This window comes from Delphinapterus leucas, chromosome 11 (assembly GCF_059928025.1).
Source record: "Delphinapterus leucas isolate spDelLeu-1000000601 "Yukka" chromosome 11, BTC_Dleu_Yukka2, whole genome shotgun sequence".
NCBI classification, from domain to species: Eukaryota; Metazoa; Chordata; class Mammalia; order Artiodactyla; family Monodontidae; genus Delphinapterus; species Delphinapterus leucas.
In genome coordinates, this window is record NC_143139.1 from 93,347,712 (window position 1) to 93,374,815 (window position 27,104).

At 56.3% G+C, this 27,104-nt stretch overlaps 1 protein-coding gene and 1 pseudogene across 4 annotated transcripts; one reads left to right on the forward strand and one right to left on the reverse strand.

Annotated features, from left to right (window-relative positions):
* Positions 1-24: 24 nt before the first annotated feature.
* On the reverse strand, positions 25-24,307 carry PDGFB (platelet derived growth factor subunit B). 4 transcript variants are annotated; one of them, XM_089921337.1, is made up of 7 exons: positions 23,218-24,307; positions 14,343-14,439; positions 11,919-12,008; positions 10,185-10,390; positions 8,641-8,782; positions 4,780-4,933; positions 25-4,399 (listed from the first exon to the last, which is right to left on the reverse strand). In XM_089921337.1, exons 1-6 carry the CDS (start codon positions 23,278-23,280, stop codon positions 4,806-4,808), a joined length of 726 nt encoding a protein of 241 aa, XP_089777463.1. In that variant the 5' UTR covers positions 23,281-24,307; the 3' UTR covers positions 25-4,399; positions 4,780-4,805. The 4 variants fall into 4 exon arrangements, with proteins under 4 accessions (XP_089777463.1, XP_089777464.1, XP_089777461.1 ...); XM_089921338.1 differs by having other exon boundaries at positions 4,780-4,930; positions 23,218-24,299; XM_089921335.1 differs by lacking the exon at positions 23,218-24,307 and having other exon boundaries at positions 14,343-23,034.
* LOC149748075 (uncharacterized) lies at positions 19,030-27,104 on the forward strand (annotated as a pseudogene).

Below are 27,104 nucleotides of genomic sequence, written 5' to 3' on the forward strand. Positions count from 1 at the left end.
TCCAATAACAGACCTTCATGTACATTCATTCAACAGGCATTTATTGAGCACCTACTATGTACCAGGCACTCTTCTAGGCTCTGAGGACAGAGAGGTGAACAAAATAACTCCCTGGGGGGAGGGAGGAGACAGGAAAGATGTACAGTTGACCCTTGAACAATGCAGGTTTGAACAGTGTGGGTCCACTTATACACAGATAGTTTTCAATAGTAAATACTACAGTAGTACGTAGTTGGTTGAATCCACGGATAAGGAGGAACCGTGGATGAAAGGCAGATAGGGAGGGCTGACTGTAAATTATATGTGGATTAACCGCCGTGTTGTTCAGGGGTCAACTATACCTGCAGAGTGAGCCCAAAGAGGATAAGTCCTATGGAGATAAATAAAGTGGGTAAGAAAGGGGGGCTATGGGACAGCGGTCTGCTCTTTTGGAAAGGTCAGAGAGGGCAAGCCTCACTGGTGGGTTGACACTTGCACGAAGGCCTGAAGGAAAGGCTGAGATCTGGAAGGAGCAGTGACTTTCCTAGGATCACATTGTAACTACATGCCTGAATCAGGACTATACCCCAGGTTATGTACAGGTGTTAGGATTCTGGGGTTCCTGGTCTGAAGCTACAAAACAGTGGTAACACACCAGATGTGGTGTCAGCAGAGGAGGACGGGGTTGGGATCCAGCCACTCAGGAGCTATGTGGTCCTCGGCAGGTCACTTCATCTCTCTAAGCCTGTTGGCCATCACTTTGCCCTTCCTTTTCTCCTCCGTTCCTGAAAACAATCCTGAGAGTATTAAGAGGTTATAGATATTTTACTTTATAAGTGAAAGAGGCCATTATTTTGTTATTTTATGGAGGGAGCTGACACTAAGCCTCCAAAGGGGGCTATAGTTCTGCTCTAGTTGAGAGAGGAGGATTGCTGGCTGGGACAGAGAAGGCTCCTGGGCCGGGCGGAGGGCAGGGGGGAATGAGATCTGACATCTGAGTGGGCCTTGAATAAAGGAGAGTTCATAATATGATGCTAAGCACCCAAGGACTGTGGAAGACAAATGGGCCAGCGTGGGGGCCACATCTTCTCTTTCCCAGAGTGAATGGGTCCCTCTATTAGGATTGGGTTTGGTTACAAAGGACAGAAAACCCCAAATAAGAGTAACTCAAATACAGACATTTCCTCCTTTCTTATGTAAAAACTCCTGAGCTAGGCAGTCAGGTGTCAGGGACCCCCGGCCCTTTCCACTGTGCTCCACCAATCTCAGCATTTGGCCTTCACCTCAATGCTCAAAATGGCTGCTTAAGTGCCAGACATTATGCCTGTATTACAGCCAACAGGGCAGAAAAAGGGATGAAGAAGGGAATGCCTTGTTCCCAGCAGAAGGGATTCTGGAAGAATGCCATTTTAGCTTGGTGGTTCTAAAACCCAGAGAGGGCCCACCAGGACCCTGGAGGCCTACAGGCTGGACACTGCTGCTGCCTGGTTTGGCACCTGCCTGGGATGGTGTCTGGGAAAGGGAAAGATGCAGGCAGCTCTGCCTGTTTCACCCAGGAAGTTCCTGCAGCCATCCATGGAACAGCACAGCTGTTTGCAGATGTCAAGATGCCACATGCACTGGCTCCCCAGCTGCCCTCTAAATTCCATCCCCTCCTCCCCCCAGCCTGAGCCTTCTCTAGTGCCCTGGAACCCAGAACCCTGGGGGTTTGGGGAATGGGGAGGGTCCTAGAGACAGGTCGGGCAGGAGGGGGTAGGAGTTTTCAGGTAAATCCCTCTGATCGGCACTGCCCACCACCACCACCTCAAGCATAGGGCTATGAATCCCAGGATGAATTTACACCAAATTGCTATAAAAGCCCCTGGTAGACACAGACACATGGTAGGGGATCAAGGTGAGTGAATGAATGAATGAGTCAGTCAATCTATCAATCAACCAATCAATCAATCACGGGGAGCCCAAATGTTATTCAGTTTAACCTCAGCCAACTTGTCACCCAGCTGCCACTTACATACTTCCAGTGACAGGGAGCTCACTACTTCCAGGGGCAAAATGGTTTTAGTTTTAGATTGTCCGTATGATGAGTCAGATTCTCCACCTCCTAGGTTTCCCCGTCAGCGCTAGTCTGCCAGCAGGTAAGACCCAGAATACATCTGGCATCTTTTTCATGGAATCAGACCCAAGTCTTCGTGGATGAGGGGGAGCACAGAACCACACAGCTGGACCTTGGAGGCCACAGGTCTCCTGGCCATCTTCTGTTTCAGATGGTATTCTGACCAGAGAGGGGCTATGACTTGCCCAGGGCCACACAGCTGGCTAAGGGCTGAGCCAAGATCAGACCCCAGCCCCAACTTTCAGCTGTGTTCCTTCTAAACCCCACGGCCCCTCCAGGACCTCCTCCAGCCTTCCCCACGCTAGGTAACCCCTCCCCACAGCCAGTCCCACCCCATAATGCTGAGGATCCATTTCCCTTGTGGAGACCCTCAGGCTGGAGAAACCCATCTCTTGTCACTGCCAGTGACAAGCACAGGGATGTGGGGTCCAGGTATCAGGAGCTGCAAGTGGGACCAAGCCATACAGAGCGCGCTGTCTGGCTCTCACCGGCTCCCAGACAGAGCCTCTCTCAGAGCAGCGGGCCGGCGTGTGCGCATGCATGTGTGAACGTGTGCGCGCGCGCGCAGGCGCGCATGAGTTTGTGCCTGAGTCTCCCAGAGCGAGAGGAACCCGTTGTAAGCTGTCGGCAAATCCTGCCAATGCGCAAAGGGTAATTGTCACATGCAGTGCCAACAGACAGAGCTCCAGCGGATTCATTTGGTTTTGTTTTGTGGTTATTTTTTTTTACAACTTTAAATACGGAATATAAATAAATTTTACATTTAAAAAATAAAAGGAAAGCCCCCAAAAATATAATCACCGACTTTACAAACTGAAGGAAGCAGATTTGGGAGATGGGGGGAGGGGGGAAAGTGCAGTAGAAGGTGGAAAGGGAGGTGGGAGCTCAGACCCCACCCCTAGGGGGCCCTGGGGATCTTTTCCCTTTTCTCCCCCACTCCCAGCCCAGTAGCTGGTTTCCTGGGAGGAGCCACCAGAGATGGAACTCAAAAAGATCTAAGAAGAGGGGCGTGTGCAGGGGCGGAGCAAGGGCTACCCCCTACCCTTGGAGACTTTCTCTTGGGTTTTTCACACCCACCTAAAGGGGAGACTGCTTGAGCTGAGGACTTGGGGAAATGGAGGCCACAGGGACAAGTGCTGCTCCCCTGTCCCCCACCAAGGGCTCAGTCCTGTCTGACCGCTCCAAGTTGTGGGCTGGGTCAGAGGCACAGCCAGTCCACACAGAGCCTTTGTGTCAATTAGGAAAAGGATCCCTTTCCTCAAGACACTTTACCTCCATCTGCCAAAAAACTGTCATAATAAATATACAAATTGGCCATGTCTACAGTTGTGTGTGACCTGTGCTCCCTGCATGCAGTGCCCTTGTGCAGTAAACACCCTATACAACCTTGCATGGCAGTCTTGGCTGGGCTGGGATATGACAGGCATGCCCCCTGCTGCCCTGGGCCCTGGTCTTCTGTCCTACAGAGCAGTGACTGGGGTTATCTGCGGCCTCAATAAGGGGTCCAAGAGCCCCTTGGTGGAGCAGACTGAAGGGTCAGGACAGGAGGAGACACAGGGTGGAGGTAGAGAGATGAAACAGAGGAAAAAGTGAACAGGAGGAGTGGAAGGAGGCACTGCATGCCCAGGTCACCATCTCCATCCACCTCCGGAGCAAACTTCATCTCTAACCCATCTGAGAGGGCACTCGGCTGCCTGGTGCTCTGGCCACCCCTGCCTGGAAGAGTCCGCATCTTCAAAGAATTCAAACGTATAAAATGAAAAGAAGCCACTGTGAGCAGAGGTAACCAAGGGGAGATGACCGGGCCTGGGCATTGCAGGAGGGGGTTTTCTCCAGTCTATGCTCCCCAACATGGTCTCAGCCACAGGAGTACGAGTACCCTGGCCTGCCTGGGGGTGCTCCCATCAGAGCTGGCTGCGGGTCCAGGGACCAGGCAGGCCATGCTGAGAGGTCCTCAGGCCCACGTGCAGGGTTTCAGGCCAGTCCACAGCGCTGGAGAAGGAAGCTCCTTTCCCCCAACAGCGACCCCATCAGTCTCTCTTGCACTTTCATCCCATTTTCTCCAGGTCAGGAGAGGAAGACAGCGATGGAGTCCAGGTCCTTCATCTCCTTCTTGAGCTTCTGGGCAAGATGCTGGAGGCCACTGAGGGGAGACCCACTGGTGGAAGTGTGGACGGACACGTGGAGGGGTGGGGGAAGCACCATTGGCCGTCCGAATCAGGCATCGAGACAGACGGACGAGGGGAACAATATTATCACTCCAAGGACCCCATGGGGGCAATACAGCAAATACCATATTAAATAACCCTGTAGGCCAAGCAGAGGAACACAGGGATCAGAAACAGCCTAGGGCTCCATTCCACTCTTACAGGCAACCGGGGGCAGGGAGCTGGGGTCAACCAGCTGCCCCTGATTTCCAGCAGGGCTCAGGGCTGGAAGATTTGAGGTTTAGACCTCCCATCCTCTTAGGGCATACTGAGATACAGCTGGGCAGGGGTCCCTAAAGCCTCTCACCCAACCTGTATCGTGGAAGAACTCCACTGATAACTGGAAGAGGAGATCAAGGCTTAGAGCCTGGATTTTGTACGGGAAAATGCCTCTCCCCCCACCCCTTCCTCAGCCAAAGCCACAGGCCAGGGAGAAGGAACACAGGGTGCTGGGCCTCAGTTTCCCCGCCGGGCCCTCACCTGCCCGCACTCTCCTGCAGATGCCCCTAGGCTCCGAGGGTCTCCTTCAGTGCCTTCTTGCCATGCATGTGCTTGAACTTCCGGTGCTTCCCCTTGGGGGGCCGGCGGACTCGCACCGTCCGAATGGTCACCCGAGTTTGGGGCGTCCTGGCTGCTTGAGAGAAAGAAAGGTCTGGTTAGCAGGTGGATGAACAATGGCGGGCATTTGGGGGTGTCTATCCCCTTGACTGAGGCCTGCCACAGACCTCCCCATATCCTCTGGGCTGAGAGAAGGGGTGGGAGGGGAGTCTAGATTTGAAGCCAGCCAGAGCTCCTGGGTTCAAATCCCAACTCCACCGCTCACCAGCTGTACCTTAGGGACAATTACTGAACCATTCTGTGCCTCTGCTTCCCCATCTGTGAAATGGGGATAACAAACTGCCCACCTCATAGGACTAGTGGAAGGAATAACTGACAATATGCTGGCAAACACAGAGGGGAGCAGATGAACTCTGGCCTCAAGCTCTTTGTCATTACCCCACTGATATGCCCCTGATTTCCACGCCCCTTGTACCTGGACTGGACTTGGATCTGTTAACCAATTTAATGAGGCAGACGGGTGCTGGTCAGTTCCAGGCATGAGCATTAAGCAGGCCTGGCAGCTCCCACCTTTGCACTTTGGGGAACCCTGTGCTATCACATAAGAAGTCTGGTTTGCCTGCTGGGGTTGCCACATGTGGGAGCCACACGGGGAGGAGAGGCCCTGGACTACAGGGAGAGGGATAGAGGCCCAGCTCTCCTAGTGCAGCCTCCAGATAACTGACTGCAACTGCAAGAGATGCCACCAGGACCACCCAGCTGAGCACAGCCAACCCACAGACGGAGAGAGCGTAGAAAATGACTATTGTCTTAAGCCACTAAGTTTAGAGAAGTGATCAGTAAACAGCAACTGCTCTTATTCACTTGTTTCTTTTTTCCTTCCTTTGACCCCCTACTGAGGTTTCCTCCCACCAACCTCAGCCTCTTCCGGTCATGGGATGGGGGAGCCACTAGGCTTCGGGCATAACCACACCCCTCCACCACTGACCTGGGCCTTTCCCTCCGTTGTACCTGTCGTCTGCCTGGCCCTAGCCACTCCGAGAGGCAGTACAGTGGGGCGGGCCAGACCACCTGGGTCCAAACTGGGCTCTCCCAGGTGTTAGCTGTGTGCTTTGGGGAATGTCACATGCACTCTCTGTGCCTCAATTCCCACATCTTTAAAACTGAGAACAGCAGCCCTGGCCCCCTAGGCTTAGGAGATAATACATGGAAATTGCCAGAAACCCTTAGCTAGCATGCACCTGTCAAAGTTCTAAGCTTATCTATCCTCACAGCAGGTATAGGTTTGTACAGTTAACAGATGAGGAAACTGAGACAGAAAGTCTGGGATTTGAATGCAGGGATCTGCCTCTGGAATCCATGCTTTCAACCACTGGGCTGTAAATCACAGTGCCTGCCAGTCTTGGTCAAGATGAGCACTTATGTCTCTCTTCCTCCTGGGCTCCTAGGTAGACACCCTAGCAATGAAAGTTTTCTCTGCCAAGCTCAAGGCCTGGCTCTTCCTGGGAGCCTCCAGAGTTCTCCCCAGCCCACCCAGCTACTTTGGGGCCAACACCTGACTTCCCACCTCACAGACACAGGCTCCCATGAGGCAGTTACCCCACTGCTGCAAGTAGGAAATTTAGGAACTCAGTGGGGTCTCAGGTCCTCACTTGAGGGAGGCTGCCCAAGAGGGCCATTAAAGGGCCAGAGACAGGGCCACCAGCAGGACGCTGGGCTGGGAAAAGCTCAAGGTCATCACTCAGCTCATAAGTGACAGGGCAGAGATTTGAGCCCAGGAGGTCTGACACTGACTATCACACGTGCCACACCACCAGCTGCCACAGGAACTGTCACCCAGGGCCAAAATGCTGAAACTAAAATGGCAAGACCTACATGTCAAGTGGTTGAACATGCCTCCTAAGAAACTGGTTCAGAAAATCACATGAAACAAAGGCAGTGAAAAGAACCCCATTCTAAACATAAAGAAGAATATAATTTTTCCTGAACAGCAGTCATTCTCCATATTAACTCTACAAATAATTTACAACATGTCAGTTTGAAGCCGTCGAATTCTCAGCCTTCCTAGGTCATCCATGACTCAGCTCAGCTCTTAGAACAGGAGGAAGAGGCTGAGATGGCCCCGTCTTCAGGAGGCTCGTTAGTAAGAAGTGACAGTGAGATTGTCCTGTCCCCTAACCAAAGAAAGTTATTGAAAATCCAAACAGTCACTTGCATGATTTTTTTATGCTCATCTAATCCTATTAACTTAATGAGTCTCATTTGATCCTTACTTTTCTCCTCGAAGGAGAAAAGGCAGCAAGATACAGTCAAAAGAACCCAAAACTAGGGCTTCCCTGGTGGCACAGTGGTTGAGAGTCCGCCTGCCGATGCAGGGGACGCAGGTTTGTGCCCCGGTCCGGGAAGATCCCACATGCCGCGGAGTGGCTGGGCCCCATGAGCCATGGCCGCTGAGCCTGTGCGTCCGGAGCCTGTGCTCCGCAACGGGAGAGGCCACAACAGTGATAGGCCCGCGTCCCGAAAAAAAAAAAGAACCCAAAACTAGATGTTCCAAGACCTGGGCTCCAGGCTCAACTTTGCCGCTGTGCTACCTTCATGAAGTCCCTTAACCTCTCTGTGCTCCAGCAGCCCCATTAGTAACAGTGAAGGACTGACTTGTAAGATCATCTCTAGCTCTAAAATTTTTAAATCCTTAAAAAAAAAAAAGACGAGGCAAGTTAAGAGCCAGTGACAGCTGTCAGGGTGAGGGAAGAGCCAAGAACAGAACTTCAGGATACCTGAATTCTAGCTATGCCCCTACCCGGAACTGGCTGTGTGACCTTGGGCAAGACCTCAGCTTATCTGGGCCTCAGGTACCTCCTCCATAAGATGTAGAGGAGGCAACTGGACCATTTTTTTAGTCCCTTTCAACTCTTTAAGTCAAACTTGCCCCTGAAATTGTGAATTCGTGAAATCTAAGGACAGGAACAGAATTCCAGTTCCAACTTATCTGTGTGTTTGAACCCTATCTGTCACATCCCTGCTACATTGTTGCCCAGCCTTTACTTGCATACCTCCCGGAACACAGAACTCACCACCTCACAAGGCAGACAATTCCATCTTGGACTCCTGACTGATCACCAGCTTTTGCATATATGTAGTTAAAATCTCTCTCTGGTGATTTTCCCCCCCACTGGTCCTAATTCCCTCATCAAGGCTACAAGGAATTAGTTTGATTTCTCCTCCCCAGGACAAGTCGTCAAATATCTGGTTACGATATATGCCTTAGGGTGTTCTCTCATTCAGGCCATGGTTCCTCCCACCATTTCATGCACTCACAAAACAAAGTAGGGGGCTACGGTAGCAAGACTGGGATGGGGCCTGCTCTGGATGGGGTGGCCGGCAGACCTCTCGGAGGAGGTGACTTCTGACCTGAGACCCAAGTGAAGAGCAGGACCTAGGCTTGTGAAGAGCCAGGAGGAGTGAATTTCAGCCAGAGTGACGTGTACAAAGAAAGGCCCTGAGGCAGAAACTTATTTGGCCACTCAAACAGGCCAACCTGGCTGGGGTGGCATAAGTGAGGGGGACTGGTTGGCAACAAGGCCAGAGGGCCAACAGGGGGCTACATCCTCACATAAGGCCTCCCAGAGAGGGGAGGAACCTGGATTGTTGTCAGTGACGTGGAAGGCTTCAGGTGAACTTAACCAGGGGCAGGCCAGATCCAGTTCCCCCAGCGTGCCCCCGGCAGCTGCCATAGAAGAAGGGGGCTGAGCAATTAGAGGCAGACCCTGGATGGGCGGTTACCTCGCTGCTCCTGGGAACTCCCGGGACTTCGGGTCACGGGTCGTGCCACCACCGTCTCACACTTGCACGCCAGGTGGTCCTCCAAGGTCACCGTGGCCTTCTTAAAGGTTGGCTTCTTCCGTACAATCTCAATCTTTCTTACCTGGAAGACAGAACCACCAAAGTGCCTCCGTAAGACCACACAGGCAGGGGCCGAGAGAGCTGCCTGCCCGCTCTGCCACCCAGCATCCCCTGTGGTGATCTTTCCTCGAAAGCCTGGATTGCAGCAGGGTAGACGCTTTGGCCCAAACAATGGCAGGACCTTGCCCTCTGCTCTTCTCGTAGCTTTTCCATCAAAACAAGCCCCCCTGACCTGGTCTCCGGCAGCCCCCCTCAGATCCCCCAGAGAGGGAGAAAGGCATTTCCCGGTTAAGCGTGGGGCCTGTGGTGTCCTCCTTCCCTGAGCGCCAGCCAAGGTCAGGGGCTGCAGCAGAGGCGGGGAGATGGTTGTCTGGAAGGAAGTGGGGGGAGGCTTTATCCAGGAGGGAGGCGGGAAGGGGGAGGTCAGCTGTCAGGTGTCCATCCACAGAACTGGCAGTGTTGGGGACAGGAGATACCATGACAGGGGGCGCCGGGGTAGAAAGTGACATTGGTAATCTTGGGCCCAAGGCCCAGGCCTGGGATGGAAGGCAGGCACAAGGCAAGGCCACGGCTGACCATAGGGGAGGGGAGTGTGATGAGGTAGGCAGGGCACTTGGCAAGAGTAGGTGGGGAGCACCAAACCGGTCCTGAGCCCTGGAGAGGCGTGCCCACCGCCCAGCAGCAGCTCGGCCCAGCCTGAGCTGGTGTGTGGGCGAGGCTGCCCCCAGGGGTGCAGAAACCTTTCCACGTAAATCAGAAGACAGCTGAGACTTCTCTGGCCCTGCCCCGTGTGAGACCAGGAACTCCCCAGGACGTCCTCTACTCTAAAATTTCCCTTGAGTCAGAGTGTACACCCAATCTTTCCAGAAAGGGGACAGGATTCAGCATTCTGACTCTCTGCTAGGGGCTGCCCCAGCTCTTGCAGGGTCTGTTGCCTGGGGGGGCTCTCTCTGCCCTCCTTGCTAAAGACACGGCCTGTCAAAGGGAGATGGGCGGGTGTTAAAGATGCTGGGGCACCTAGCTGAGCCTCTCTCTGTTTGGATTGAAGAAAACTGAGAGCCCTGAATAGGGGAGATCTTTGAGGGAAGTTGAACAGCTGCCCAGAATGTTCTGAGTGTCCAATATGTTTGTGGACCTGTCTGTTCCAGGGATGTTTGGGGATTTGATCCCTGTAAAGGAGGAGGCAGCATCCTTTACATATGGCCCCACTCCAGGGGCCTGTCTGTGTCTCATGGTCACCGCAGCCTGGATGGCCTCAGCGGACCCATGGGCGGCCTTTGCACACCTGTCGGGAGGGAGCTTCTCGAGATCGGCCCTCTCTGGACGGAGCCCCGGAGCCCGCCAGGAAGGCCTTTGGACGCCCCCCGAAGCCTGGTCAGCAAGTCCCGCGCCCCCTACCCTCGGGCTGGCTGAGGCCTGGGTACCTGAACGGGCCGCAGCTGCACCTGCGTGGGGCGGCACTGCACATTGCGGTTGTTGCAGCAGCCGGAGCAGCGCTGCACCTCCACGCAGGGCGGCCACACCAGGAAGTTGGCGTTGGTACGGTCTATGAGGCGCCGCGAGATCTCGAACACCTCGGTGCGTGTCTTGCACTCGGCGATCACGGCTGGCTCAGCGACTGTTGGGGAACCTGGAGGGAACGAGGACCTCCATCAGGGTGGTAGGCCTGTCCAGAAGCCCCACCAACAGGAAAGCTCAGCACGGAGCCCCTCTGGGACTGCTCGTCCTCAGAAACGCTGGCCTGTCCCATCTCCTTCAACCCCAGTGTGGAGGGTTACCAGCCACAGGACTTGGGCAGGCTGCTGACAGGCTTGAGGCCTCAGTTTCCCCACGTGCAAAATGGGAATGATCAGGGACTTCCCTGGTGGCGCAGTGGTTAAGAATCCGCCTGCCAATGCAGGGGACACGGGTTCGAGCCCTGGTCCGGGAAGATCCCACATGCCGCGGAGCAACTAAGCCCGTGCGCCACAACTACTGAGTTTGCACTCTACAGCCTGGGAGCCACAACTACTGAGCCCGTGAGCCACAACTACTGAAGCCCGAGCGCCTAGAGCCCGTGCTCTGCCTCAAGAGAAGCCACAGCAATGAGAAGCCTGTGCACCGCAACGAAGACCCAATGCAGCCAAAGAAATAAATAAAAATGGGGATGATGAGATCTACACCCCAAAACCACTGTAAGGATCAAGTGAGATCGTTCCGAGAGCGCTGGCGTGGGGTACACGTCAGTTTCCTCCCACCAGCCCTCAAGCATTTTATCCGATGATTTCACACATTTATGAGTTTGCCTGGCATGTGACCCTTACTTGTGTATTATCTTGTAGCCACTCTCACATTGCTGTTTACACTGTAATCTATTCTTATGTTTTTGCTTCTTTCAAGCCTCAGTCTCCTCACCCATGAAATGGGAAAATAACAGTTCCTATACTGTACTTGCCGATCAAAGGAGTAAGTGAAACTTGGCCTACAGCAGGCTTACAGTCAATGCTGTCATTATTCACATATAGAGGAACTGAGGCTCGGAGAGCTAAATTAGCTGCCCAAATTCACAAAGAGTGAAACTCAGGCCACCTGACTCTTATGTGGCGGGCCCCCCAGCCACGGTCTACAGAATTTTGGGGACTTCAGGTGGGCAGAGAGGAAGAGGGGCTTGGAGCGGCACCCGCCTCCCTAAGAAAGCTTCTGTGGGACCCAGTGACCTGCGCCCTCCTCTGCTTCACGCCTGCTGTCACAGGCACAGCACCTCACTGCAGAGGAGGCGTGCAGCCTGCCAGCGGCACTGCGTTCAAGCAAGAAGAGCCGCTTAGGATCCCAGCCCCACCACTTGCTAGCTGTGTGACCTCAGCTGCTTTTCTACCCTCTCTGGGCCCCAGTTTTCAACTCTATAAAATGGGGTTAATAATCTCTACCTCCAAGGTTGAACTAATGAACCAATGAGGTTTTAACGAACCATATTTAGAAAACAGTGTGAGTCGGTGGGGGGAGGATGATGACTTAGCTGCTCGGTAGAGGGTATTTAAGGATGGTTGTGCTCCTTCAGTTCCACTCGGTCCTAAGTGTCAGCACGAAGGAGCAGGCCCTCTGGCCTCGGGCTGGCTGCATCCCCAATTCTTCCCTGGCTCCCACCTTTGAGAGGCCACCGTTCTCACCCTCAATCTTACCCAGGCTCCTTCTCCCGCGGGATAAGCTGTCCAGCTCGCCTCCAGGATGGGACCGGGTCAGATTCAGGTCCAGTTCAGCCCCGTCTTCATCTGTAAGAGGAGGTCAGACACACTCTGCAAACTGTTGGCTGGCTCGGCCGTGGCTCTGGGGGCTCGGATGTGGGTTCCAGGGCAGGCGGGAGGACTGCTTCCCTCCCCGTCCCCGCGCTGGCATACCACTCCAGAAAACAGTCTCCCCTTCTGGCTCCCTGTAAACCTGAGGGTCCTAGCTCTGAGGAGGGGCCCCTCCAGACAAACCCCAGGGTGGCCATGGGGCCCAGAGGGTGGTGGGGCCCTGACTGCATCGCCAAGGGATCATCAGCCCCACTCCGGGCCCTTCAACCACATATTTGGACAGAACCCATGTCAATGGAGTTAAAAATAACCCACCCCCTTTGCTACTGTAAGAGAACCCTCCTTGGCCTCCAGGGCAGGGTGAGGACCCAGAGCTCTGAAGGCCAGTTTCCAGTGCCCCTCCACCCAGCGTTCCCATAGGAAGTGCTGAATGGAGAAATTCCCAGAATCCCCAGGGGGGACCGGCATGCCCTGGACACAGCCCCTCTGGAGCCCCGGACAATGGCCCAGTTGGGCGGGGAAGAGGGAGGGAAGGAGAGGGACGGGGGTGGAGGCTGAAGGCAGAGACAGGGGGTGAATAGCCAGGCCTGGTGGGGCAGGGGGTGGGTGTTGGGGGAGCGCTTGCCCTGCCCCCTTTTTGGCCCTAGTCTCTCTCCAGCCCCCAGTCTTTCACCGTGTTTGTCCCTCTCCCCCTAACCTTTTGCCCCACTTCTGCCCTAAGTTGTCCATTTATTCCTAAAGTCACAAACCACAGCTCCCTTCTCTATCCTGGGTGGCCCTCATCTCAGCATCATTGGCACTCCTTGGACGCATCCCTCTCTCTAGAGATGGCGGCCGGAGCAGCTGCGGGAAGTGAGGGTTGCAGAGACGTGGAGCTCCTCACCAAATTGCGGGCAGCCCCTTCTATCTCTTGACGGCTGCAGCACCAGCAAATAAACTACGGGGGTTGAGGACAAGCCCTGCTCCCTCCATGCAGCACCTCATGCTCCCGCTGTCTCCCCAGCCCACCGGCCCACTGGTCCTGCCCAGGACAAAGCTCCAGCTCATCCGTGCAGGCTCCCAGTGGGTCCTGTTTGGAGGAGACTGTGCTATAACTGGTGCCTTTCCGTCTAGCCTACTGCTCCTGCGTCAGCATGTCTGTCTGTCCTTCTCACTCCCTTCCTTTCTCTCTGCCATCTCTGGAATGTCCCTGGTGGGGAGGAGATGGGGAAAAGATGTGCTTTGTGGAAAGGTTAAGTTGATTAGGAAAAAATAGCCACACGGTTGCCTTGAAACAGGCCTGCTATTGAAAACCTCATCTCGGAGCTCCCGACTCCCACCCGGGGTACACAGGGGCTGCCCGAGGGTGAGGGCCAAGGGCCTTGGGAAGAAACAGCAGAGAGGCTAAATTTGGAAGTTGCCCCATTGTGTTGACCAGGGCTGGCCAGTCGGGCATGGGGTGGGAGGTGTGGGAGACGTGGGGCGGGGGGCCTGGTGAACAATAGGTGGGCCCAGCTGGGGCCCCCTCCCGCTTGCCTCACCAGCCCCCAGCACAGGCGGGTTTGAAAGGGCCCGGGAATGCTTTTGAGAGGGAGCCAGGGGCCCAACGGGGAGAGGAAACAAAGGCAGGAAATGCTGTCCCCCGTAGATAGCAGTCTGGGCAAGGATTACAAAGTGACAAAGAGACAAAACCCCAGAGGGAAGGGGAGCTGGGGGTGCAGGGGGGCTGCCGACCAGGGCTCCAGGGAACAGGCCAGAGGTTAGAATAGAATGGAATTTGCTCTGAAGGCAGCGTTTATAAATACATTCCCGACCCAGCCCGCCAGCCCCGCCACGTGTGTGCCACCAAGCACGTGCCCATGCGCTGAGCGCGTTCTTGGGCAAGGGCACGGCTGCCCACTAGTGTGGGCCAGGTGTCCCCCGGAGACCTTGGAGACTGGGCCCTCGGCCGGAGGGGCAGGGAGAGGGCCCCTCTGGCACCACCCTCCCCGGCTGAGTCCACACCCGGATGCACATTCGGCAGATGCCCTGGGTACCTTCTCCCTGGCCCCTCCTCTCGGCACCCCACCCTCTGCACCCCGCCAGAGCCACATGTGGGAGCTTCTCCCGCCACACCCCACATCCCAGGTAGCAACCCGTCCGCCTACTCAGCCCTGCCTGGGACAGGTGTGGCCAAGCTCTGCGGGGCTGCCACAGGCCTCTGGGTCTCTGGATGCCAAGGGAGCGGGGATGCCCTTGCCAGATGTCCTGCCCCCCTTGGCAACGGGGATGCCCGCCCGGCTCCCCAGGACTCAGCGGAGGGCCAGAGCATGGGACGAGGGTTCAACTCACCTCCGGAGTCTCCGTGCAGCAGGCGCTGGAGGTCATCGAAGGAACGAATGGAGTGGTCACTCAGCATCTCGTAGAGCTCCTCGGGAATGGGGTCCCCCTGCCAGGCAGACACAGGGGGGCCAAGTGAGCTGGGAGCAAGGGCTTCCCAGCCGTGGCCCTCTTCCCCCCAACACACACACTCCCTCCTATGGCAAGTTCCCATAGGGCCCCTTGGCCACGGACAAATGGACAGTCAGGCCGGGGGCAGGCAGGGGTCGGGGGGTGATTCCAGGCCTGACAACCAGGACCACAAAGGCCCGGGACCAGAACCTGCAGAAGCCTCTAAGATGCAGCTCAGATCTGCATCCCTCCCCCCCAGACAGAACCTCAGCTTGCTTTAAGTTAGATTTGATCGTGTGTATCTGTCCCCCCATCACACTACAGGTTCTGGAGGCTCCAACATTCTGATTTCTCTCTGCTTCCCCTCCACGCCTGACAGCTAAAGGCAGCCAGCATTTGTCACAGGAGATCGAATAATCCCCATTTGACAGAGGTAAAAACAGAGGCTCAAATAGGCGACATCCTTTGTCGGAATCCTACAGCCGATTATCAGCAGAACCTGCTTTCAGATCCAGGTCTTTCTGAGGGCAGAGCCTGTACCCCCAGCCTCCTGGGTACACAAGGTGTTTAACAGATGCTTGAAGAGCTGGATGGTCTCAGGAGGCCACATGTACTAGCATTATCTATTCAGTCTCTCACTCAAAAGAGGAGGGAAGGGAATCCTCAGATACAGCGGGGAACCCTGAAAGCTCCCCAGTGCCCCGTGCCCAACCAAACCCTATTTTTAGAGCCCCTCTGGCCTGTTGCCAAAAACACTTGAAACTTAATAAGCACTTTAACAGGCCCCATTTGGAGCCCGGGCTTCCTCCAGGGAAATCACAGGTCCTACAATAACATGAGAGCAGCCCTCATAGGAATGTCACGGCCCCGTCCGCCATGGTCCAGGGAGACCTGAGGGGCTGATGCCAAAGGTCTTGAAAAAGAGGCGAGGGCCTCTTTCTTGTGCCTCGGGGCAAAGAAAATGCGCAAGATCTGCTGCGTGTCCGAACTCACACCCATGCAGACACACGCACGTGCACACGTAAACACACAGGAGGGCTCCGCCTTGTGGGAGGAGCCCCTGGGGAGGGTTTCAGCAGACCTGACTTACTACTGCCTGACCTTGGGTTACACAAGTCTGTGCCTCAGTTTCCCTGGATTAAGAAGGGAGGCGCCCCTGCTCGAGCTGGTGCACCGAATACTCCAAAGACTGGCGTGCTGAGAGGCTTCCCACAGGCTGCCTCGAGGAAGGAACGCCGCCCTCCCCCTGCCTCGTGGCCAGTCCCCGGGGTGCGCCCCGAAAGGTCTGTTAGGAGCCTGGTGACTGATCAGGTTCTAGCACTTATCAACACCTCCTCCAGGGGTCCCACCACACGTGGGCCTGGCCACTGGAGTCAGCCCTGGAGTCAGCAGGCCAGGGTGGAGTGTGGCCATGTCCGCTCTTAAAGCAAATTCCTTGAGAGCTCTGAGATGAGTTTCTTCATTCGCACGTGGAGCTTATAAGCCTGCCTGGTGCCTAGGGCGGTCGGGAGGTATGAGGGAGAGAAGGGTGGGGGTCTAGCAGTAAGCTTGGCTGGGAGCTGGGGGTCCACAACGGCACAGCCGGGAAACCAGGGGATGCGTGTGTGAGATGGGGAGGGATGTCAACTCAGCTGCCCCTCACTTTCCTCTCCCACCTCCACGTGGCCTGCCTCCTCCAACCCAGAGAGACCACGCCTTTGGTGGTCTCCAAATGTGGACACAGGACCCAACCCACGGAACGGAAAGCAGCTGGCTGGTCTCCAGCGGAGCCCAAGGCAGGCCACTGCCCCTGAAGGTTTTGTCTGCCCCAGATCTGGTAGTCCAAAGAGCAGGATTTCACCTCTACCACTACTAACCTCCCTGTGAACTCAGGTTGGCCACTGCCCCTCTCTGATCCTGGCTCTCAGTTGCAAATAGAAGGGGTTGAAAACATTTGATTCAATTCTAATTCTGCCTGGGGGTCTCGGGAGAAGCAGCAGAGGAAAGCCCAGGGTGGGGTCCCCAGCCAGGTCTGCCAGGCTGCGAAATGATTCAATTAACCCCCCAGGAGAGGGGCCCAAAGGCCCAGGACCAAATGGCACATAGCACTCGTGCCAAGACCTCCTTGCCCCTGGAGAGCTGGCTGCCGCTGCTGCTGCCGGCCAACGCAGAGTAGGCAGACTCCCAAACAGGCCTACCTAGCAGATGCCCCGGACCCAGCCTATGATGCAAAGGAGATGCCGTCTCATGGAAACAAACCCACAACCTCCCAGGCTGAGTGGGGAAGAGCCCAGGATACAGACAGGAGAGGTGGGAGAAGCACACAGTAGATGCTCGGTAAATACTGGTAAAATGCATGAAAGACTCTCCCCTTGTCTCTGGAGTTGTCTCCTGTATGATTCTCCCCCTCCTCCACCAGGAGGACCACCCCCGAGCACACTGCCTCCTAAAGAGTCCACTTTCTTCTAAGCAGAGATCCCATTCCTACACGTGCTTTTCAGTAATTTGGCCACTGGATGCCCAGAACACCCTGAGGGCCCCTGGATTTGACACTAAAACCACAGCTAAGTTCTGTGAAGTGCTAACTACAGGCCAGACGCTGAGTTAAATGCTGTACCAGCTACCAACCCCAAGAGGCTGGACTTTTTGTATTCCCATCTTCCAGATGAGGAAGCTGAGGCTTAGAAAAATTCAGTAAACAGCTACAGGTCTACACCGCTCATAAGTGGCAGAGTGGGCCCCTCCCTCCCAGTGCCACGGAGCTGCCTGGACATTAACCTCAGTTTCTGTCAGCTCCCCACCCTGCAGGGGTCATGAACAGCAGTTCTCAATCAGGGGCGGGTGGGCCCCCGGGGGACACTGGTCATGTCTGGAGGCATTTTTGGTGGTTATAAATAGACGAATGCTACTGGCATCTAGTAGGTGGAGACGAGTGAGGCTGCTAAACATCCTTCTATGCACAGGACAGCCTCCACAATAAAGAATTCTCTGGTCCCAAACACCCACAGTGAAGAGATGGAAAAGCTCCGTAGAAGACAAAGCAAGGGCTTCAGCTGCCAGGGAAACCTGGGTTCTTGGAGTCAGGCTTTTAACAACCTAAAACCTCAGCTTCTTTTTTTTTAAGTCAAACTTTTTATCGAAGTGTAACATACACACATTAAAGTACAGAGGTCCTAAGTATACAGCTTGATTAATTTTCACGAAGTAAGCACATACCTTGAGAAATAAACAGACCATCCCAGCACCTGAGATGCTCTCCTTGCATCTCCTCTTAGTCACAACTCCTTTTAAGGGTGGCCACTATCTCATTTTCTATTACTGTTAGGTTTGTCTGATTCTGAACTATGTTCTCTTTGGTAATGGGCTTCTTTGTTCAACATTATATTTGTGAGACTTATCCAGGTTGCTGTATTTAGTAGTGGTTCATTCATTTACATTCTATTAAATAAGTATTCCACAATTTATTTATACGTTTTACTCGATATATTTTTGGGTTGTCTCCATTTTGAGGCTATTATGAATAGGGCTGTTATTAAAATTCTTATATTTCTCTTTGGGTGCATATCAGTATTATTAAAATTAAATAATGGGCGATGGTTGCATAACCCTATGAATTCTGAATTGCCAATTTCTGCAAAGAAGCCAGTTGGGATTTTGATAGAAATTGAGTGGAATGTGTAGATCAATTTGAAGATTAATGCCATCCTAACAGTATTTACTATCCTAACCCATGAACATGGATGTCATTTTTATTTAGATATTTTAAAATTTCTTTCAACGATGCTTTGTACTTTTCAATGTATAAATCTTATACTCCTTTTGTTAATTTTATTCCTAAGTATATTATTCTTATTGATGCTATTATAAATGGAATTGCTTTTTTTTTTTTTTTAACATCTTGATTGGAGTATAATAGCACAGGGAGATCAGCTCCGTGCTTTGTGACCACCTAGAGGAGTGGGATAGGGAGGGAGGCGCAAGAGGGAGGGGATATGGTGATATATGTATACATACGGCTGATTCACTTTGTTATACAGCAGAAACTAACACAACCTCCGCTTCTTTATCTTTTAAATGGGGCTAATAATACCTCAGCGGCATTATTGGGAGGCGGAATCGCACCTAGCAGAGCAGCCCGCAAATGATGGGTAGTTAATGAGCCCTGCTGTGATCCCCATGCATTCCTTCAGTGTGGCTCCTTGAGGGCAGCAGCGAGCAGCACGCATGCGCGGGGCCTGCAGTGCAGGACATTTTTGAGGATGACAGTGGGTAGGTGGAGAGCATGTGGCTTTGCATTATCCCCTGTGCCGGGCCACAGGAAATGACACCTGAGCCCCACACTGGCACTTGCCTTGGGCCTTGTGGGCTGGTGGGTGGGTCCCTTCCGGGGCTGGGGGTGGCTGAGAGGTGGGCAAATTCAGCCTGTGGTCAGCTCCAGGATGCAATGCCCTGGGAGAGACTCACATGGGCACCTGCTGGGGGTCAGAGGTTACTCGAGGTGTGGGAGGGTGAGCAGCCCGGAGCCCGGGTTTCCGGGGCACAGGTTCTAGAAGCCTCCTTAAGGTGGGCAGCTCCCCCTCGGAGATAGGAAAGGAGGCCTGGCACCCTGATGAAGCTGCCCCAGATCTCAGGCCTGGGGTTCCTGGCAGGGCGAGGGCGTGGCAAGAAGGCAGCTGGGGCACAGCCAGCCGTGGGAGCCAAGGCAAACAGCCTCCTCCCCACCTCACCCCTAACGTCAGCTGCGCGAGGTAGGAAGGGCACAAGCTAGCTGAGGCCAGGTGAATTACCTGCTCCCAGCCGGGCTGGCGGATTAAAGGGGCTTGGACCCCACCCTCCGCCTGGGCCCCAGCTGTACACACAGATATACACTCCCCAGCCTGCCTGCTGTTCAGCTGAGGGAGACAACACGGGCTTGGCCCAAGCAAGCAGGGGCGTTGTCCGTGGCTGGCAGAGGGAGAAGGCCTCAGAGCGCCCGCCTGCCTGGGAGTCTCAGGCCTGATTTAGAGTCAATGCCAAAGCCAAGCCCTTTGAAGAAGCCTTCTCTGGGCAGACCGCAGAAGCCATTTAGAACCAGCCTTTCCCACCTAGTATTTCCCTGCCGTATCGCTCCTGGGACCCTCCGCTATTACTGTTAGCCCAGCCCCCCCATTGGGCTCCCGCGTCTCCCTCCAGCAGAAAAACTGTTAGACCAGGAAGAGAGAGGCCAGGACAGCAATTACAATCCTGGCAGCGCATCGCAATCGCTGACCCCAGCCACCCCCGGTCCCAACTCCCAGCACCGAGTGGGGCCCAGGAATCTGCATTTTCAAAAGGCCAGGTAATTCTGCTGCTCTTGGGGAACTCTGAGCTGATCCAACCTTCTCATTTTTTTTTTTTTTTTGTAGGTGGTATAGACTGAGGCCCAGCTCAAGATACCCAGAACCTTTGCAATCTAATTTTCCTTCTGTTTCTTTCTCTCTATCCAGTCTAATCTTGGCAGTCCGAGTACCAAGATATGGAAAAGAAAGAAGTGCTTGTCTCTCAAGAAGGGGGTGGGGGGAGGGAGCGATGCAGGGGGACTCAAATGAAGATGCTTCTACTGGAGGGCAGCATGGCTACCGTTGGCTGCCCTGCAGGAGGACTGAATGAGGCCGCGTTTATAAAGCACTTAGCAAGCCCTAGATACTTGTCTGGTCCTTCCCTCCCCGCCCCCGCAAGGATTCACTGTCCTTTCCACAAATATTTACAGATTATGCACCATGGGCCAGGCACCGTTCTAAGCAGGGGAGACAGTGGTGACCAGGACAAAAGCTCTCTAGGGGAGTTTATACTCTGGTGAGAAAAAACATATAATAAACAACTAAATAAATCACAAAATGAAAATAGTTGTGCTAGAAGGGCATTTCAGTGGGGAGGGGGGTGAGGGAAGACTCTGAAAGGGACTTATGAGGCCGATGGCAAGCACCGCTTTACACTCCTGCTGAATCAATCTCTCTCTCTCTCTCACGTACACACACACTGTTCCTAGGTCTTGCACCAGAGCCTCCAAATTCTGTTTGATCCTAACCTGCAGCAAGTCAGTCTCCCACTACCTAAGGCCATTAGCAAACCAGAAAGAAGCTGGGTGACTGAAGGTCTGCGGGCCCCTTCACTCCTTCTCGGCAGAAGGGTGCAGAGGCCAGAGACATCACATGACAAGGAGAGTCACCCTCCCGGAAGCCAGCTCAGCTGATGGAGATGGGACCTTATGGGCCTCAGCCGACCCTCAGCCAGGCCCCACCTCAGAGCTCCCCGTCCCTCCTTCCCAGCTGCTGAGGTCTCCACCTGAGGCTCAGTACTAGCATGCCAAGGACATGGCCAATCCCAAGGCGACCTCCACCAGCAAGCCCTCCTGGACTGGCTCCCATGTCAATAGGTTTTCCCTTTAGGTCTCCTTCCTTAGAGACTCCTGAGGCTTACTCAGGCTCTGCAGGAAATTGCTTGGTAAACTGCAAAAGCACTACACAACTGTGGCTTCCTGAAGGCCATGTTCAAGGATGCTGTGACTCACGTGAGGAGAAAGGCACCAGCTTCCGTGCCGTAGCCTCCCCACCAAACACACATACCCCTGGGGCTCTGGAAAAGGAGGAGGAGTTACTGGATGAAGCTGGAAATGGAAAGGGCAGGCCTGGGAAGGCCTTCTCCAGCTGTCACCCAGCCTCTCCAGAGCGGGCTGGGATCCCCAAAGAGGATAGAACAGTCAGGGGTGGGAAACCCCCTCAGCCATTCAGGGTCATCCAGTCTTGGAGGTTCAAAGAAGGGCTTATTTGAAGGGAGAAACACTCTGAACATCACAGCGCCCCCCATTATCGGCCACATGAGCATGGTTTTAAAAAGCAGTCACGGAAGGATAATGCTTGAGGGGCTTCGAGCTGACCTGACCAGGCAAAAACCAGTGGGTGCTGTGGAGCCGGGACCTGACGGGAGGGTCCCTGTTTCCATTCCCTCAGAGTACCCAGGAAGGAAACGGGGTCGATGCAGAGATAACTAGGTTCCAAGGCCCACGGTGGGCTCACCTGTTGCGCGGGGGTGGGCACCTGGTGCATGGGGGTATAGGGGCCGTGCGTGCCTATGTGCGTGCGTAGGTGTGCGCGCACGTGTGCTCAGGCTGCGTGTTCGGGGGCCGTGCGTACGTGTGTATGCGGTGCGCGCGCGTGTGCCCCGCGTGTGCACGGGCGTGGCGGCGGCGGGCGCGCGACCCGGCCGCGGTAGTGCGTGCCCGTCGCTCTGCGCACCCGCCCGCCCGCCGGAGCGCAGCATCGCCTCCGGCCAAGAGTGTGCATGCGTGGGGTGAGTGAGCGAGTCGGGGGGCCGGGCGGGGTGGGCTGCGGAGAGCAGCGACGGGGGCGCCGCCGTTCCCAGGACGCCCTGGCACCGGGCCCAGCCCCCAGACCCCGCGGCGAGGCAAAGCGGCAGCTGGGGCCGGCCGGCGCCCCCCTTCGCAACAGCTGGACGCGGCCCGGGGGGCTGCGGGAGCGGAGAGGAGGGGGCGTCGGGAGGAGCCTGTAGGCTGCCGGGCTGAGCCCCGCGTCCTCCCTCCCGGGTGCTGGCCGCAGGGGGTGGCCGCGGAAGGGCGGGGCCCCAGGGCGGGCTGCCGGCGGCCCTCGAGGAGCCCCGAGAACAAAAGGAGACGGCGACGGCTCCTCCGTGGTCAAAACAACCTGCGCTGGCGGCGGCCCAAGGCCCGGCCGCGGCCTCGGAGCTCTTCACCTTAACCCCTTCGCCGCCGCCTCCTCCTTCCTAAGCCTCGTTGGAGGCCGAGAGGGGCCGGCCCTCCCCGGGAGCAGGCGAAGTGCGGGCTGCCGGCCGCGGCCGAGCAGAGGCGGGACGGGACCCAGGCACGCCGCCCTCCCCGCTGCCCTCTTCTCCCCGGCACCTCGCGCCTCCTCCCTGCCCCGCCCCCTTTCCCACCTGGATTCCGGGTAGACTTGCCAACTCACTGCTACGTGAGGCTGGGAGGGGTGCGGGGGACTCAATACAATCTGATAGCTCCCGCAGACGTTTTTACACCCCAGCTCTGCTAGGCTTTTACAGGCGGCGCGCTCCGCACCCTGCGAGCGGGGGAGAGAGGTGCGTTCTCTTGCAGGGTGCGGGCGCAGGTATGGCGCGACCTCAGGCACACACCGCCCCGGGGGCTGAATTCCCTAAGACCCCCACTCCTCCCCTAATCCCAAGTGCCCAAAACCTGTCTCGGCACCCACTGCGCCCAAGACACAGGCTGCTCCTGCACCGCACTCTGGGGCCGGGCAAGACCTGCACGGGCCCCGAGGGCACCCAGCCCGACCGGGAGCTGGAGCCAGGGTGGGACGGACACCCCCGCCGAAGACTGGAGTGGCTGCCACCACCGGTGCGCGAGCTCGCACCTCCCGTGCAAGCCGGGTCCGGGACAGGACCTAAGCTGTAGTCGGAGTGGGCTCGGGAGGACGCGCTGCCTGCTGCCTCGGCACCACCCCAGCCCTCTCCCTTGGGCTAGAAGGGGGCTTATTCTCGGGTTCCTGAGGGGTGGGAGACAGGACCACACACACCTTCCCCTGACGCCTAAAAGCTCGGAGATCTGAGATCGCCCCTGGGAAAGAAAGGCACCGCTGCCCCCTCCTCTTAGAGCCTGGCACCTCCCGGACCTCGCGTCCCAGCCCTCGGAGGTCACCTAGCGCCCGGCGCCAGACCCAGGGGCTGCATGGGTCCAAAGTTCACTGCAGTGAAAGGAGGGGGCGATCAGGGGGTAGGGGTCGGGGGTAATGAATGAAGCGAAGCAGCCCCAGCCGCCGTCGCAACTCACCTCGGCGCTGACCAGACGCAGGTAGCAGCAGAGAGACAGGAAGAGCGCCCAGCAGCGATTCATGCCGACTCCGGGCCCGGCCCCGCGGGGCCCCGGACGCGTGGACCGAGCGCGCCGCCCCCGCGGCCAGGGTGGGGGGCGGGGGCTGGGGAGGGAGGTGGGCTCTGCTCGGGTCTGCAGCGATCAGGCGCTCAGGCCGCTGCAGCCGCCGCCGCGGCTCACCCGCATGGCCCCTGGGCGCCGCCGCCCCCAGCCCGGGCTCCGTCGTTGGGGGGTTGGGGAGGACCTGGGCGTCGGACCAGGGTCCGAGGCCGCTACCTGGGCGGATCCCGAGCCCGAGCGAGCATCCACGGCCGGGGGGCTGCGTCGCGAACCAGCCGAGGCGTCTAGCCGTGTGGGGGCGCCCAGGGGACTCCAACCTCGAAGAGGAAAAAGAACACGGCAGTCGATGGTTCGTCTTCGCTCGCCGGCTAAAGGCGTTTTCCTCTGCCCGCCGGCTTAGGTTTTTTGCAACATTTTCTGGAAAGGCCCCCGAAGTCGGAAAGCGCAGAGCTGGGCACCTCAAAGCCAAAGTCTCCCCAAAAAAACTTTTTCCAAAGTTGGCTTTGCAGCGGCGGCTCGAGTACCCGGGCAGGGAGAGGTGCAAACTCCCGCCCGGGCCGGGTGGGGGGGCCGGGGCGTGTGCGCCCTGGCGCGGGGCCCGGGCGGCGGGCACGGCTGCTCCGCGCGCGCGTCGTGCCCGCTGCGCGCTGGACCGGGCCCGGCAGACAGGTGGACGCGGCGCGAGTCGGTCGGTTCGTCTGCCCGCCCGCTCGCCGCTCTGGGCGTCCTCTACGGGCTGCGAGTTGCGGCTGCTCCGGCTTTCTCTTTGCAACGAGGCTGGAGGGTGGGCTTTTTTCTCCCTTTTTGCGCGTGTGTGTCTGTGTGTGCGCGCAAAATATCCCTATCTCGGGAATGAAAGATGGGCGCTGGCGGCCAGAGGGGAGCCCTCAGGGAGGCAGCGGGGGAGGCTGCGGGCGCACGGGGAGGCAGGCGGGCTGCTCCCAGCGGCAGGAGGAGAAGTTGCCACCCTTTCAGCTGTTCCGGCCTTTATAAAGGAGAAGGGAGAGTGCGAGAGGTGGGTGGAGACAGCCTTTCCTCTTCTGGCCGAGAGTCAGTACCGGGAGGGGGGAAGGGGGGCGGGAGCTCCTGGAGGGCCTGAGGCGAGGATGGGGTGCTTAGGGGTTTCCAAAAGCCCAGCAGCTCCTCCGCCCAGAAATCTGGTCCCTGGGAAGGTAGAGCTAGGAGCAACCAAACGCTGGGCCTCTCGGCACAGTGTCTGTGGCCTGGTTTCTAGCCCACGTGGTTGGGGGCAGGGGTGTCTCCAAGGCCGCTGGCTTGCAGAAGTGCAAGCCCGCACCTCCAGGACCAGACATTTGCACCGTAGCATAGGCATGGTGGTGAAGGACTCAGGCTCTGCAGATCCTGCCCTGGTGCTGAGTAGCTGGGTCACCTTGGGCAAGTCAATTCCTTTCTGTGCTCCTCCACCTTGCCTCAAAGTGGGAGAGGGTTATCGTGAGGACTTAATGGCAGAAAGGGCCAAAAGCATCCAGCCCCCAAAAAGCCACAAGGTGATCACACAAACCCTGCAGCCAGTACCATTCAGCTGATAGCTGGGTGCACGTCTCCTCCTCCTAGCTGGTTGCCTGGCACACAACAGGCGTTGCTGGCATTGGTTGAATTTGAATTTGTTGAACTGCGGAGTCGCACAAACCTCCACAACCCTGCAGCATCCTTGCAGAGCCGCCATCATGATCCTCCAGTCCCCCTGATGTTTACTACCTCTCTCAGCTCAGAGCTTGGAGACCCAGGGCCCCCCACCCATGCCAGCATTCACACAGTTAACGCCTTCCGCCCCCCAGCTCCGGGAGCTGCTACGTCCCTTCCTTCAGCAGTCATACGCTGACAGTCACAGAGTCACACGCTCGCACGGTGAGCCCAGCACCCACCACGAAACCCACTCGCCGCATCGCTCGGCTCCTGGCTTTAGGACACCTTTATCTGGTCCCGTTGTGCTGTCTGTGTCATCTGCCCTTTGTACCCAAACATCCCTACGGGGTGGCAGCCTGCTCCTCACATGTGCACGCGCCCTTAGTCACTGAGACAGGCACACTCACCGTCTCTTCATGAATTGTCTTCTTGGCCCTGAGCGGGGGCAGCAGGGAGGGCGGATGTCCCAGGAGGGCCTCTCTACAAACAGCCACACGCACCCGCCCTCTGCCCATTACTGCCTAGGCAGCATGGCACAGTGGCCAAGAGGCGGGCCAGGGGCAGGTCACCTTGGTTCAAATACTGCAACAGCCACTTGCTGGCCAACTTCTCAGTCCCTCGACTTCCTTCCCTGTACACCGGAGAGACAACTGTAATTGGAGGGAGGGAGGGATTTCCAAGAGGCATGGGAAATTTTTAGGGGTGGTGGAGATGTTTGTCATCTTTGCTGGGGGTGATGAGTTCACGAGTATTCACACGTATCTAGACTGATAAGTGCTTTATTGTAGCCCAATACAGTTGTCGAAAGATTTCTATCTACTTCATAGCGTGGTCTGGAGGCTCAGATGAAGTAATCCGTGTGGAAGCACAGAGCAGGGTGCCTGGGACACGGAGTACATCATTCCTTCGACAAAGCTTTTGCGTGTTCCCTCAGACAGCGGAACAGACACTGTTCCAGGCACTGGGGAGACGGCATGATGCCGATACTGCCCTGGAGGAGCCCCCATGCTGAAGGACAGGCAGATGCATAAACAGATAAATTAGGAGACAGGGTGACAAGGGAGATGGGGTGGGGGAGATAGGAAGATAATCCCCAAACACAAGATCTGAAGTCTAGAGACTTAGAGATAAAAGCCTGCTCCACTGGACAGCTAGGTGTTCTTGACTTTGATCTTCTGTATCCTTATCTATAATTGACAATAGCCACCACCATTTGAGGTGCCTTATGGCTGGTAGCGTTCTTCTTACTCTGCACGTGGTTTCTCAATGCTCCAATGAGATATGTTTACTCTTATGAATGGAGACATCGAAGCACAGAGAGGTGAAGCAACTTGTTCAAGGTCACATAGCCACAGAGTTCAGGGTCACATGGTGGTGGAGTCAGGACTGGAACCCAAGTAGTCCAGCTGCAGAGCCCACACACTTGCTTCAGCCACCATGCCCTGCTGTGTCCCGGCGGCGATGGCGATGACCGCGATGACGCTTCTTACACAGGGCTTTGGTGAGCATCAGACACACGAGTACCTGCAAAGCACTTTGCCAGCTGAGGGTGCTGGACCGATGTGAGCTCTGACTCACGTACAAAGTGCTGTAGGAGCACAACGAGGGAGCACACAGCTCGGCCTCAGGGGGGATGTGATGGGGGAGGGCTCCTGGGAGCGGCAGCGTCGAGCACCTGCGGTTTGCGGGCCCTGTGTCAAGCACTGGGAAATGGAAAGGGGAAGGAGAGCCACTCCTGGCACTCTGGGACCGTCCGGCTCTTGAGTGAGGCAGACGTAGATTGAGATGGCTTTGCGCACTGGTTAGAAGCGGCAGGACTGGGACAGCAGAGGCAGCAGGGACCACATGGCACCTGGGCCTGAGTGCCGTGCTGAGCAGAACCCCTTTCCTGAAGCACCTCTCCTTGCAGACACCACGCCCATGTTGAGGGTGGGGGAAGAACACCCCCTCCTTTTCCTCCTGTCAGGCTCGTCTTAGCCGACACCTCCTCCAGGAAGAGCCCCCAGACTCGGTGCTCGCTCTGGGTCCCCAGAGCACGTCCCCCACAGTATTTTCATTGTCCGTATATGGGTCTAGCACTAGACTGACACCCATTCCAGCTCCTACCGTACAATAGTTGCTCAATAAATGTCTGCTGA

Excerpts from the sequence above, each read along its gene's own strand:
- PDGFB (XM_089921335.1), bottom strand. The coding sequence starts at position 14,544 with ATGGGAACTTGCCATAGGAGGGAGTGTGTGTGTTGGGGGGAAGAGGGC. Across the intron at positions 8,783-10,184 it reads TGCAGCTGCGGCCCGTTCAG|GTAAGAAAGATTGAGATTGT; the intron begins GTACCCAGGCCT and ends TCTGTCTTCCAG. Across the intron at positions 4,934-8,640 it reads GAGTTCCCAGGAGCAGCGAG|CAGCCAGGACGCCCCAAACT; the intron begins GTAACCGCCCAT and ends CTTTCTCTCAAG.